We start from the raw sequence: 13,339 nt of genomic DNA, 5'->3' as shown, positions 1-13,339 counted from the left end.
CATTCTTCCACCATTTTTTAAATAATCCTATATATGGGTGGAAATTTCCATTTCCATTTTTGGAAACCTACATTCTTTCCGAATTATTTCATTTCTCCATTTCAGAGAAAACCATAATCATTCTTAAATGTTTCTCATTTCTCTTTTTCTATTCATTCTTTTCATTTCTATTCAAACAAGCAATTCATTTCTGATTTCAATGAGCTAGCGAAGGGACAAATTGGACATATGTAGTTGAGACTCAAATGATTTATAATTAAATTACGACTTTTCGCCAATTAATTATAAAAACATTTAGTCGAACCTTATCCCACTCAATCTTTTAAAAACAAGTAAGGTTTTTATTGTCCGATTTGAATCATTAATGGTTAATAAATACATGACAAGTACTTGTGGCATTCTTTCCCTAAACTATATGGCATGCTTATCATACATATGCATGAACATACATTTGCAATCAAATAAATATCATCATGCTATCATAAATAAATGCATAAGATTTAAATGACACTGACCAACCAAAGTTTCCATTATTCCATCTTAGTAAAATAATAAAATTACAAAAGCCACCCCAAAGCATACTTTGAGTATCCTATTTTCCACCATGGACTTTCGCTGTCGCACCGATTCATGTCGTCATCGTTGTTGTTTTGTCCCTGCCGTCACCGTCAGGCTATAGTCGACCATTGTCGAGCCGCTGCAAACCACCATCGCTGACCACCAACACTGGCCCCTGTCGTTGATCACCACCGTTGGATCACCGACAGCCTCCACTGTTGGACCATCATTAGTTTTTTGCCAGTTTGGCTGGGTCAGGTTTGCGTGGCCTCAATCAGCCTAGATGTGTCTCAATTTTCTAGGTTCTGCCGAAAATATTGGCTACATAAGTCTTATGTCCGTTTTTGGATCATATAAATTATTCTAAAATAATAAGATAAATAAATCCTATTTGGAGATGATTGTCCATGATCTTATTACATACCCTGGAATTAATAATAGTTACATTCAAATTAATAATAATTACTTTGGAAAAATTACTTTACAATATAAATGATAAAATCATAACTTACATCCATTCACATGCATATCCCTAAACATGCAGATAATTACAATAATGACACATCTTATTAAAAATCAATCACACATGAACAAGAGAGAGCTTCTTGTATCGATTTATACTATAAATATAACACAACCTGACTCTAATACCAAATTTTGAAAAAAAATTAGTTTGAAAATGGTTTTCTTACACAACGAAAAAAATAAAAATTTGAAAAGCGAACCGGTTTATGATAGTCATAGTAATAAACTTTTCTCGAAATATACTTGTGCTTTAAGCAAGTGCTTCGAAATAATTCGATTGATGTGCAAGTATACACAATCGTTGGCAAGTAATAAAGTAGTAAGTAAGAGTTATCGTATCCACAAAGACTGTTTATGCAAATCAAGTATTGCAAAATTAATTACTAAGCAAATTGGTTGGTGATGAAAATAAATTAAAGTGATGGATTTCTAATTATATTAGACTAACTTAAGTATGCTTAAAATTAAATTAAAGAAAGAAATAAGTATGCAAGTTTTTAAGAGACATTACAATAACATGCATTTGTTAGAATAATTTTCCTTTCTAACTTAGAAATATTTAAATAATGCTAATAATGTTACGGAAAAATCTATGACAACTTAGCTATTTATTAACCCTGTTTTAGTTACGATTACTTTGGCTTCTCTCGAAGTCCTAATTTGAACCTCTTGTCTACATATTTCTATGTCTATTCTGACTTCAAGGTTACCTTTTCAAGCATCCTTTAATAATTCAAACTTATTAAATTATTAAGTCTAGATATGTCTATGTCAACAACTAAGTATTTTTAATAAGTAGAAAATAAATTATGTAAGGTAACAGATAATATTTTTATATTGAAACGATTTAATCACATAAATCCTAGCTTTATGCAAGGTAATAAAGTTCTTTCAATATTATTACAAATCGACCTAATATTATCATAAATAGATCAAACATGCACCATTCAATTATCGTGTCAATTAATTACAACTTGATTACGATTTAATAATTAATTCAATTGCATCCCTACATTTATAATGCACAAATGACATATTCACGGTTTTATCTGAATGGATAAGTAATCGAGGCATATAACATCATTAGCATAATTAAATAATCTAGGCTACAAAATTTAAATCATTCTAACACTGAAAAAATTAAGCAACCATGATTATACTAAAAGCAAAAAACTCAGTTGCAATCATGTTTATCAAATTGAGCAAAAATAAAAGATTGAAGGATAAAGAATGCAAAGCCGTTTTCGGTGGTACTTCGAGGCACAGCTCATTTCGCTCCTCCTTCGTTCTTCACTTCTTGTTGTGACAACTAAGCTGAAATGCTCCCAATATGGTCGAATGGAGGTTGGTCTCAAAGCCTTGCAAAACTCTTTAAAGAGTGGGAAATATGGAGAATGAAAGAAGAGAGAAAAGAGAGAAGAGATGGTGAGTGAGGGATGATTGAAATAGGGGAATGAAAAAGGGTATTTATACTTGTAAGGGGCCTTTAAGTTTGCTAAAAATAGTATGTCAATCCCCTCTTTTTCTCTCATGCATGGTTGACCACCTTGAATTGAAGAAGGAGGGTGGATAACTTTGCTAAAAATAGCTAGTCCAAGCTTGATTTGTGGGAGGGAGTTGAACAGTCACTTGAGGAATTTGTTGGGGCTAATTTGTGAATTTTAACAAGTCTAATCCTAATTTAATTAATTTATGGATGGTTGGGTTGCTCATAGCCGAATTTGGGCTATTTCCTCTTTAATGGACGGTTTGGGCTTCAAATTAAGTAGTAGGCTTGTCCATTTCAGTGATTCAATTACGAGTTGGGTCAAGTTTGTCCCAAGATCCACAAATTTATGTAATTGGACATCCAAAGCTGATTAATTATCAGCTCTCCTCTGCATGTCAAGTGCTATAGGGATGCTACAGCATTTGACCTTCAAAAGGTGAGCTTCAAGACTGTCTTCTCTCCATTTGCACCAAACTGCTTCAAATTTGGCAAAAATGTGTAAGTTTAGCATATAAATAATTTTAAAATGGAGATTTATTTTTAATTTTGTCCATCTTAGTTATTTTTTAATAAAAATACAAATTTTCTATCGAAACACTCATAATTTACATGAATTACTAGTTAGAATGTGCTAAAAAAGTCTATATAATTTAGAGTTATCAGCAAGACATATCCTTGTCATTTCTGGCTTTCAACTGAATGATCTTCTCCACTATTCTCGTACCACGAACTGCTTCGAGTGTGGGCTCGAACACTTTTGAATCAGACACAAAACCAGAAATTATTTACTTTACTTTTAGTGGGAAGGTAAAACTTTCTCTCAAATAGAACTCGATAGAATTGTTATTCTCAAAAACTATAATTTATACTTAGAAATAAATTCTTACTTTTTTCGGGAAAAATAATAATATCTCAAAGTTGTTTATAACTTGTTATATTTTTAACCTTATTGATGCCATCTATTTATAGGGAGAAGAAGTGAAACCTTTAATGAATTAGTAGAAGTTTATTTAATAAAAAAAATTCCTAGTTGAACTAGGAGAGAGAGGGGCAACAACCCTAGTTAAACATATTAGAGTTTTTTTTCCCTTGTATTCAATATGAGGAGCTTTTAGACCTCTCTCGTATTGGGTCCAATTATAAGTGTTTGCTGAAATTTTAGCCCATCACTATATAATTCAATCCAACCAAATACATGTTATTCTATTTTCCAAAATAAATATCATAAATTAATTTAAATCATGGAAACTTTACCGTAAAAGAATCTATAAGAAAATATATTTAATTTTCTTTATTCAATGGATTCACAATGACCAATTAATTTAATCTCATTTTTTAACTTCACTTATTTAATTAATTAAATAAATAATTCAAAAAACTATAAACTAATTCTCAGGTCATTTTCAAACTTAGCAAGAAAACCACATTCATTTTCAAATGTTTCCCATTTCTTTAACTTAACCATTTATATTCGTTTTTGTTCATTTGATTCAACATGCAATTCATTTATGGTTTCAACGAGCTAGTGAAGAGACTGATTGGACATATGTGATTAGGGCTCAAATGATTTATAATTAAGTTCCAGCTTTTCACCGATTAATTATAAACTTATTTAGTCACGAATTCATTTCACTATAGTATCGTGACATGCCATTATGAAAGCTGCTTGACCAGTGCTCGTCTAATGACATTGTCTTTAGTGTGTTACACTCATAGGATATCATTAATCTCTTTGAGATAAATCTACTCTCCCAATATGATTCTATTTTATCTCATGGTAACCATTACATCTCCCTTCATAAAAAGTCAATTACTATCAAATAGTAATTAAGTCATTCATCTCAAAGATGAACAATCCGTGGTCACGTTTAATTTTGATCTATCATGTAATGCCAATTATAGGATATCATTTATACATGTCTTGGGCTATGACTTCCACTATTGTGAATGATGCTACATATTGCGGAAGTTGTATACCCAATGCACCAACTTTCGATTCTTTATCTATTTGAATTCAGACTTTTATTTATATCAAAGTATACGAGTAGTTCATCATCCATTCAAAATTAAGGTACGCCACACTTTGAATGTCACAAGTGAATAAATTCATAAACGAATTTAGGATCTATTTTGCTTGGGTTCAGTTCAATGTATTGTCAGTCCAGTCTTTTGGGAGTCATGCGCTCTAATGTCCAAGACATGACATCTCCCCAATTGGGCTTGATAAACGACATATTAGTCTTTCAATTGGTTTGCTCATTTTCAATTCGACTAAAGACATGTTTAGGTTTGTCTACTAATATAAGTTGTCTTTCCGTATTACGATCCAACCACGTTATATCACTTAATATTAGTTAAACATTAAACAACTAGTGAGCTAATATTTGCTTCTACTTTGCTTTACATGCAAAAACCACATGAGGACATCATACAAAGGATATTAATGTAATTCATGAATAATTTTATTAACCAATCTGTTTGGAAAAATTAGAAGTGTACAAACAAATATATTACACTTAGGGCACTAGATCTAATAGTTGGTATATCCACAATTAATTCCTAATTTGATGGCACGAAGACAAAGGATATGAAAATCGAGGAATTCGGAGTAAAGGTTATTAGTGCTGGTGGTTGTAGGCAAAGGTATAGTCCCAACGCTCGCCAAATTTGGTGAGAGCTAAGGAACAATGTTAGACATATAATAAATAAATTATTATTTATAAAATAAGACTAAAAATAAAGAAAAGTTTGAATATGGTTAAAATATTGTTTGTGAGATTTTTTAAATTATTGTTTTAATAAATAAATTTTATGTTAGAAAAAGAGAAAAATTTGTATTCATTTATTTATAATTTTGTATGTATGTTTATAAAATTTTATTGACTTTTATAAAAAAACTTTTAAATAATATTTTTATTTTTAAAATTCTTAAAATTTAAAATTAAGACTAAATTAATATAATGTATGAAATTGAGGATTAAATTTATTAAATTTTAAAGAATTTGAACCAGATAGAATTTATAAAATTAGAAGATTAAATTTATTATCATGTCAATGAGAAAATGGTTTAATGAACACAGTTGTTGATTATTAGATGAATGATGACCATATTAAATTTCGAAGGAGTTAGTGATTAAAATAAGAAGAATTTAAATTTAAGTGATAACCCAATAATTTTAATATTTAGGTAGTTTACCCAAAGAAAAAACTAGGAAGTCTGTGATATATTAATTTCCATGCAAACCCCTAGCTAAAAACAGAAGCTTCTTCCACTTCTTCTTCTCTCCCTGGCCCAATTTTTTGTCTCTCATCTCTCTTCTCTTTCTTTATGGGGTTTCCCGTCGGTTACATGGAAGTTTTCTTACCAAAACTCTTCGTTTATACTTTATCCTTTCTGGGTTTCATCCGAAATCTAATTGTTTCCCTTTCTGACTGCCTGGGACTCTCCGACTTCCTCGATACAGATGCGGTCTGGCCGGAAAATCCGACCCGAGCAACAACCGATAATCTGCCTGTATCCGCCCTGCTGATCCGGGAAATCCTCCCCGTTATAAAGTTTAAGGAGCTTGTCGTCATAGGGGATCCACCAGAGAGCTGTGCCGTTTGCTTGTACGAGTTCGAAGGAGGGGAAGATATCAGGTGGTTGAGGAACTGTAGGCACGTCTTCCACCGAGCGTGTTTGGACCGTTGGATGGACCATGATCAGAAAACATGTCCGCTTTGTAGGACATCATTCGTGCCTGATGAGTTGCAGGATGAGTTTAATCAGCGGCTCTGGGCTGCTTCTGGGGTCAATGATTTTTACAGTGACTACAGTTCGGTACCAGGATTGTAGATAGACTGATTAGGGGAAGAGTAGAAGGAAGGGTACTTGTTTTGTCTAATCCAATGGCTTTTGCTCATTGCATGGGAATTTGATGCGTAACAAATATAGAGTCGGGAAAAGAAATAGTTTTCCATAGTGCCACAATTATGTCTCTTTCTATTGTTTCTGAGATGGAGTAAATAGGTTGTTAAGTACTAATCATCATGTTTGGATTATTGGAATTTGTTTTAAGGCAGTAAGAAAAGGATTCTTTCTCTCACTTCATTTACAAAATCTTGAGCTTCTAGGTTCCCATGGGTGAAAGGCTCCTGTTTCAATTTCTTCTTTTTAAAGTTACGTATGATAATTCGGATTAAAATCAACTAAATAATTAACACATACTTAATTTCAATGATATGATGGCATATGTGGGTAATTTGGAACAATTTGTAGAGGTGAAATAGTTGGGACGATGAATGCTGAACTGCAGGATTTTTTATCTTCCTCTGCTGATCTGTGAAGAATAATTTGTGAAAGTTTAAGAAAAATAGATGCATAACTTTTTTTTACTGAACTTGGATTCTGTGCTTGACGCATCTTTTTCTCAGGCACTGTTTAAGTAGCTAAAGGCTGGTTTCTGTGCGATTAAACAGTGACATCAACAAAATGCAGTTGGTTTGTAGCATGGAATTTGAAATACTGATCGGTCCCCCACCTGAAAGGCCTGAAGCCATGTCTACGGACAGGGGCCCAAATCCAACAGGATTGATGAGTCCCTTTTCGGTTCAACTTTCAATGAGAGAAATGAAAATTGAAGGATCCCAAATGTATCTGCTATCTTTGTCTCACCTTTTCGGTCTTACTAAACTAAAGACACTCACTTGTCCTCACATTTAACAAATTTGAAGCTCCAGTCTCAATCTAAGAAACATGATTTAGCCCAAATCTCAATGGTTTACCTTTAATGTGACACAGCGATTTGCCAACAATTTAAAGCAGTGTATTTCAAAAAAAAAAATTGATATAAAAAAAATATAAATTAAAATTAGTTAATATTATGATATTTTAGCAAAAATATAAAAAAATTTTATTATAACTTATCGTTAATATTTTAATATATAATATTAATTTTAAATATTTCTAAGTAATTAAAATTAATTATTTATTAAATTTAATTAGAATATATAAATTATATTTAAATATTTAAATATAATAATTAAATATTTGTAATTAGATATTGACACAATTGTATTATTATAAAATTATTTTTATTTTTAATTAATGTTTTAACACATTTGTATTATTTTATTTTAAAATATATTTGAATATATAACTCATATTATATGTAAACATAACATAGAAAACATAAACCTAACAAATTAAAATATTACATATATTTGGATTGAAGTTTTAAAAAGGGATAATATTTATATATCAAATATAAATACTAAAAATTTTACAATAGCATTTACAATTTAAAGTGAATTCATTAAACTAGAAGCTATAACATCTCTTGTTAATTCTATTTCAAAACCACTTAAATTGTTTGATTCACCGTCATCATCACTATCGTCGTCATCGTCATCATTATCATCACTTTCTCGACCATGCGCATTTTCTGAATCAATATTATTCTCATATGCTGAGTTAATATCTTCGTATTCCATAAAATCTGCATCATTTCGACCGACATGTTTTCGGATAAAATTGTGTATCGTCATTGTAGCAACAACGATCATCGTTTGCTTTTCAAAACTATAACTTGGCATATCCCTTAAAATGGCCCATTTTTTTTTCAAAACACCAAAAGTTCGTTCAATCACACTACGTAATGATGAATGTGCATGATTGAATACCTCTTCTTTACCAAATATTGGTCTACCTCTACGGAAGTCAGGTAAATGATATCGCTGACCTCTATATGGTCCAAGATAACCTTTCATTTGAGGATATCCAGAATCAACAAGATAATATTTTCCTACAAGTCATAATATAACAAACAATTAATTCAAGAATTTTTTTTAATAAAAATTATCAATTAAAGAACTTATACTTTATTATTTAAAAAATCACATATAAATAAAATATCTAACCATTTGGAGGGTGCGGAAATTTGTATTTTGGATCTCGAATTGCATCAAGAAATATTCTCTTGTCATGTCTTGATCCTTCCCATCCACCATGACAAATGTGAAACACATATTAAAATCACATCTTGCCATAACATTTTGAGTCGGGATACCTTTTCTTCCAATATAGGGAATTTGTTCATTTGGTGGAAGAATAGCGGCAATGTGAGTACCATCAATTGCACCTATGCAATCCTGAACAAATAATCATATTAATCTCGTGCATATTTTTAGTCGACCAAATATATTAAAATATAATAATATAAAATTAAATTTTAACCTTAAAATGCGGCATATATCTAGAATTATTACGTATTTGTTCGGGTATTGAGCTAAAAAAAGGATCTTCGGGTGCAATTAGATCAGTGGCCATCCTTGAAACTTTCTCAAGCACAACTGCAAAGTGTCGACTTATTGTTGATTCAGACCTTTGAAATCTTTCTCGACATTGAGAAACTTTTGCACTGGTGCCCAATATTTATAAAAAAATTCCCAACATTTCAGTAGAAGATATGTTTCTTGAAGTTTGCAAGTTGTATCTTGTCTCCAAAACTCTCAGCAAACTTGTGAATACCATTTTAGACATCCTAAAATTAATCATACAACGTGATTTGTGACCGTCAAGGATCTCTTGGATCCATGTCTCACCTGACTATTTTGAATCCATGCATGGTTGCCTCAATATATACTTCTCGTAATATAATTGCACGGAAGAAGATGCAAAAACAAATAATCTGTTAAAACATTCCATGCGTTGTAAAATCTCTTTTTTTTCCCTTTCATCGTCACTTTCATCACCGATATAATCCTCAACTATACTCATCACCTGTGAATAAATTTTATATCCAAAATCACATATAAACAACTATTGATAAAACTAATTTAGTAAAAAATAAGTAGAATATAAATTCAATGAAGAAAGACCAAACATAAACAACTTTTAATAAAACTAGATTACACATAAATAAGTAGAACATAAAGTCAATATCCAAAAACCAAACATAAATAACTGTTGATAAAACTAGTTTAGCATTGTTGTTTAGTCACATAATAGATATCTTTGAACCCTAAAAGATCAAAAAATTTTCAACTACCCTCCATTTCCGTCTTAAGCCACAAAACTCTAATCTTGGGATTAATTGATAAAAACATAATTCGCTTGTCCTTATTGAGCAATAATCTAAGTGCGAAAAAGTATAGCGGACTAGCTTCTAGAACTTCTTCCGACATGCTGTCAAGCATTTTGACTGCTTATGGAATACCAAATGGATCCATAACAGGAGTCAAACTAGATGTGGCTTGACTCATACTGTCAGCTGCATTGCATAACTTTTCTATTTGACTGGACAATCTTGTAGCCCCTCCAATTTGCTTTGAGGATTTCTTTCTTCCAGTTTTAAAATGTGAACTTGACATCTCAGGGTTTTTTCTTTTTTGACTATTTCCATCAATTTGAACACCATTTGAAATGTGAACATCATTTGAAATGTGAACATCATTTAAAATGTGAACATCATTTCTCATATTTTCTTTTTCATTCTCTTCAGGTATTTCATTGTTAACATCCTCAAAAAAATCACTAGGGAGTGTACCAGAAGAAGGTGCCCATGCTTTATCACCTGTTGCAACTATCCCCATGAACATTTGGTCCAACTTCCCTTCGAATTCAGGATCAATGCCCGATGTTCTAAATTTTTTAGCTTCAGGCACAACCTACATATAAAATGATAGTTTAATAACAGTAATTATCAATAACATCATAAATAAGAAATAAAATAAAAAATATTTAGAATTATTAATGTACTTGGAGCTTACTCTCCCACCATTCATCCGATGCATCAACGGTTCTTTTTATAGGATTCCACCCTAAACCAGTATCTTCGCCTTTAAGTTTCTTCCAAGCTTTCCATTCTTTTTTAGGGCATCCCGCCTATTTTTAAGTTGTCTTTGTGAAAAACACTTGCCCGTTTCTTTCTCAAAGTTGGTCATTATTTTCAGCCATCCATCTCTTGTGAAATGAATACCAGGCCTATTGTCTTTCAATATCTCTTTAATACAAATACCACAAAATATTTCTGTCAATCTCTTATCCCACATTGCTTTTACTTTTTCATCACTAACTTCAACCGCCAAATTACTCATCTATTGTGTATACGAACAGATTCGTTTCAGCCAGTAAAGCAATCAAGAAAATAAAATATCACATAAGTATATATGTTTACATGTGTATCAAAATTTTAACTATATACATGAACAAATAACAGATAATAATGATAATAATGAAGTAATCGAAGAAATTGATTAACATGGTAAAATGATATAACCTTATCATTACCATCATTAAAAATAAAAAAATCACGAGAATTAAGGGCTAAAATTACTCTTGATGAACATTTATAAGCGCAAGTTTTAATTAATATTTATGTAATTAAAAATAGTCCCTTTAAGATGATTATTAATTATTATTATTACTACTTGACAAAATTTTACATTCTTTTACATTCTTTTCGTAATTTTACAAAGTTTTTAATTAATATTTATGTAATTAAAATAGTCCCTTTAATATGATTATTAATTATTATTATTACTCTTGACAAAATTTTACATTCTTTTACGTAATTTTACAAAGTTTTTAATTAATATTTATGTAATTAAAAATGGTCCCTTTAAGATGATTATTAATTATTATTATTGCTACTAACAAAATTTTACATTCTTTTACATTCTTTTCTGTAATTTTACAAAGTTTTTAATTAATATTTATGTAATTAAAAATAGCCCCTTTTTCTGTAAAGACGTTTTACGTTCTTTTATTCTCCCACGCCTCCTCTGCCATTCTCTTATTCTCTTCGATATTTTCTCTCCCCATCTGTTGCTTTCTTCTTCTTTTTCCCCCCCTTTCTTTTACCTAATTGCTTCCCAAATGTCTCTTCAGATTGCTTGCCCAAACCCTGGTTTGCTCTTTCCTCTTTTAACTTTCCAAGATTTTTCATGTGTATGTTAGTAGAATTTATTAATATATAGAAATAGAGAAGTGAAAACTGAAAAGAAAAGTTGGATTTATCTATTTATGGCTTGCTGCTCTGCTTTAATATCTGTTGCTTGGCTGCTTAGCATGTAATTGGACAATGAATAATCTTCCATGATCCCATGTATTATATATATTAGTGATAAACATGAGAATGCTTGCTAGTACTGCTAAACAAAAGGGAGATTGGCATGAATGTTAAATGTTTGGTAATGAAAAGAAAAAAGATGTAGGATATGTCTACTTAAGATATTTGTTTATTATCGTATTTAAACTTAAGATAGATTGTTGTTCTTTAGTTTTTGTGTTTTGGTTTAATAGAAGAATTGGTAATGGTCAAGTTCTAAAAGGAAAATATCTTTTTGTCTTTTTGCCTGTTTCTTATGGGATTATTTAAGTCTTAATGGTTGTTCATTTTCTGCTCTAACATATAAATTAATTAATGATAAATTGAATTTCTTAGTTTAATTCTATGTGTTATTCTGTTGTAAATTTGTAGGTTATTTGTGAGAAATACTAGTGGGAAGTCAAAATGCAGGCTTGTAATAGAGCTTGCAATTAGTACTCAATTTGTTTTCCAAATGTTTCTGAAAATTTTCCTTCTCCTTTAATTTATTCCCCTCTAAACTCTACCAGAATGAGCTGTTTTTTGCTGAAATAGAGTATATGCAGAAAAAGGTAAGTATTTTTTTTGTTGCTCTTCACATCGCTATTTAATCCAAAACTGATATTTTGTATTTTCACAATTCTTAGCTGCTGCTAGTTTTCACTCTCATGCCTAATATTTCTTATACTTCTCAACACTCAATATCTATTTCTCACTTATACTTCTTTTTTCTTTGCTCACTTATACACACTACACATCTAAACGTGTATGTATATAGGCTATATAAATCGACTTAGAGGCTTAACCTTACTGCCATACTTTTAGCAAGCTACCACCTTGCTTAGGTTCTTACCACATTGTTTCTATCCATGCATTGTCAATTTAAAACCATTTATAACTTTCCACCTAGCAAGCCAACTTATCAACTTTTCTTTATGATAAGTCGACCTTGAAGTGGATTTGACTTTTTAAACTTCCCCTCAAATCCAGCTTTTTCATTATATGTTTTTCTTTTAAGTTTGTGGAATATGTTTGTCTTCAGTGAATTTGTAAAAATTTCGGTTAATTAATATTTTGTCTTGCAATTGACTAGTTGAACGTTTTCATTCTTCAGTGAATTTGTAAAATATCGGTTAATTAATATTTCGTCTTTTAAGTTGGTGTCTCTTATTTGAGATAGTGTATAGATATTTTGAAAGTGTGAAAGGGTTAAAAACCAAACAACTCGTGAGCTGAATGAATATACATTGTAAATGTTCAAAGATTGAGACAAAGATAGGGGTTTGGACTTGGTGAGCATCATGTAAGAGCAGACGACAGAATCATCCCAACAAACGACACATGACAATGTTTTTTTTGTTAGGATGAATGCATGGATTACAACCCCCAAATAAGTAAAGCATGCCAAAATAAAGAAATGGTTAAAATTCGGTTTGGGTTTTGATTCTAGAAACCCTATGCTAACATCATTTGTTTTGTCCATTATCTTAGCAGCCAATACCATCTGTTTTATCATGCATAAAAGTTCAGGCAACAAAACCCATCCTATGAAAAAAAGATAAACTCACCGGTGGTGGAGAAGAGGAACAAAGCACCAGCAGAGGAACAAAGAACCAGCACCAGCAGAGGAACAAAGAACCAGCACCAGCAGAAGAACAAATAATCAGAACCAGTAGAGGATCAATGAAGCAACAGAGGA

The 13,339-nt window shown here is 31.1% G+C and overlaps 1 protein-coding gene across 1 annotated transcript; it reads left to right on the top strand.

Annotated features, from left to right (window-relative positions):
* Positions 1-5,779: 5,779 nt before the first annotated feature.
* LOC105796693 (brassinosteroid-responsive RING protein 1) lies at positions 5,780-6,684 on the top strand. Its single transcript, XM_012626480.2, has one exon. It carries the CDS (start codon positions 5,901-5,903, stop codon positions 6,405-6,407), a length of 507 nt encoding a protein of 168 aa, XP_012481934.1. The 5' UTR covers positions 5,780-5,900; the 3' UTR covers positions 6,408-6,684.
* The last annotated feature ends 6,655 nt before the right edge of the window (positions 6,685-13,339 follow it).

This window comes from Gossypium raimondii, chromosome 7 (genome assembly GCF_025698545.1).
Source record: "Gossypium raimondii isolate GPD5lz chromosome 7, ASM2569854v1, whole genome shotgun sequence".
In the NCBI taxonomy this organism is placed as follows: domain Eukaryota; kingdom Viridiplantae; phylum Streptophyta; class Magnoliopsida; order Malvales; family Malvaceae; genus Gossypium; species Gossypium raimondii.
The sequence above is the reverse complement of the archived record's forward strand: the minus strand, read 5'-3'. Positions and strand labels throughout refer to the sequence as shown.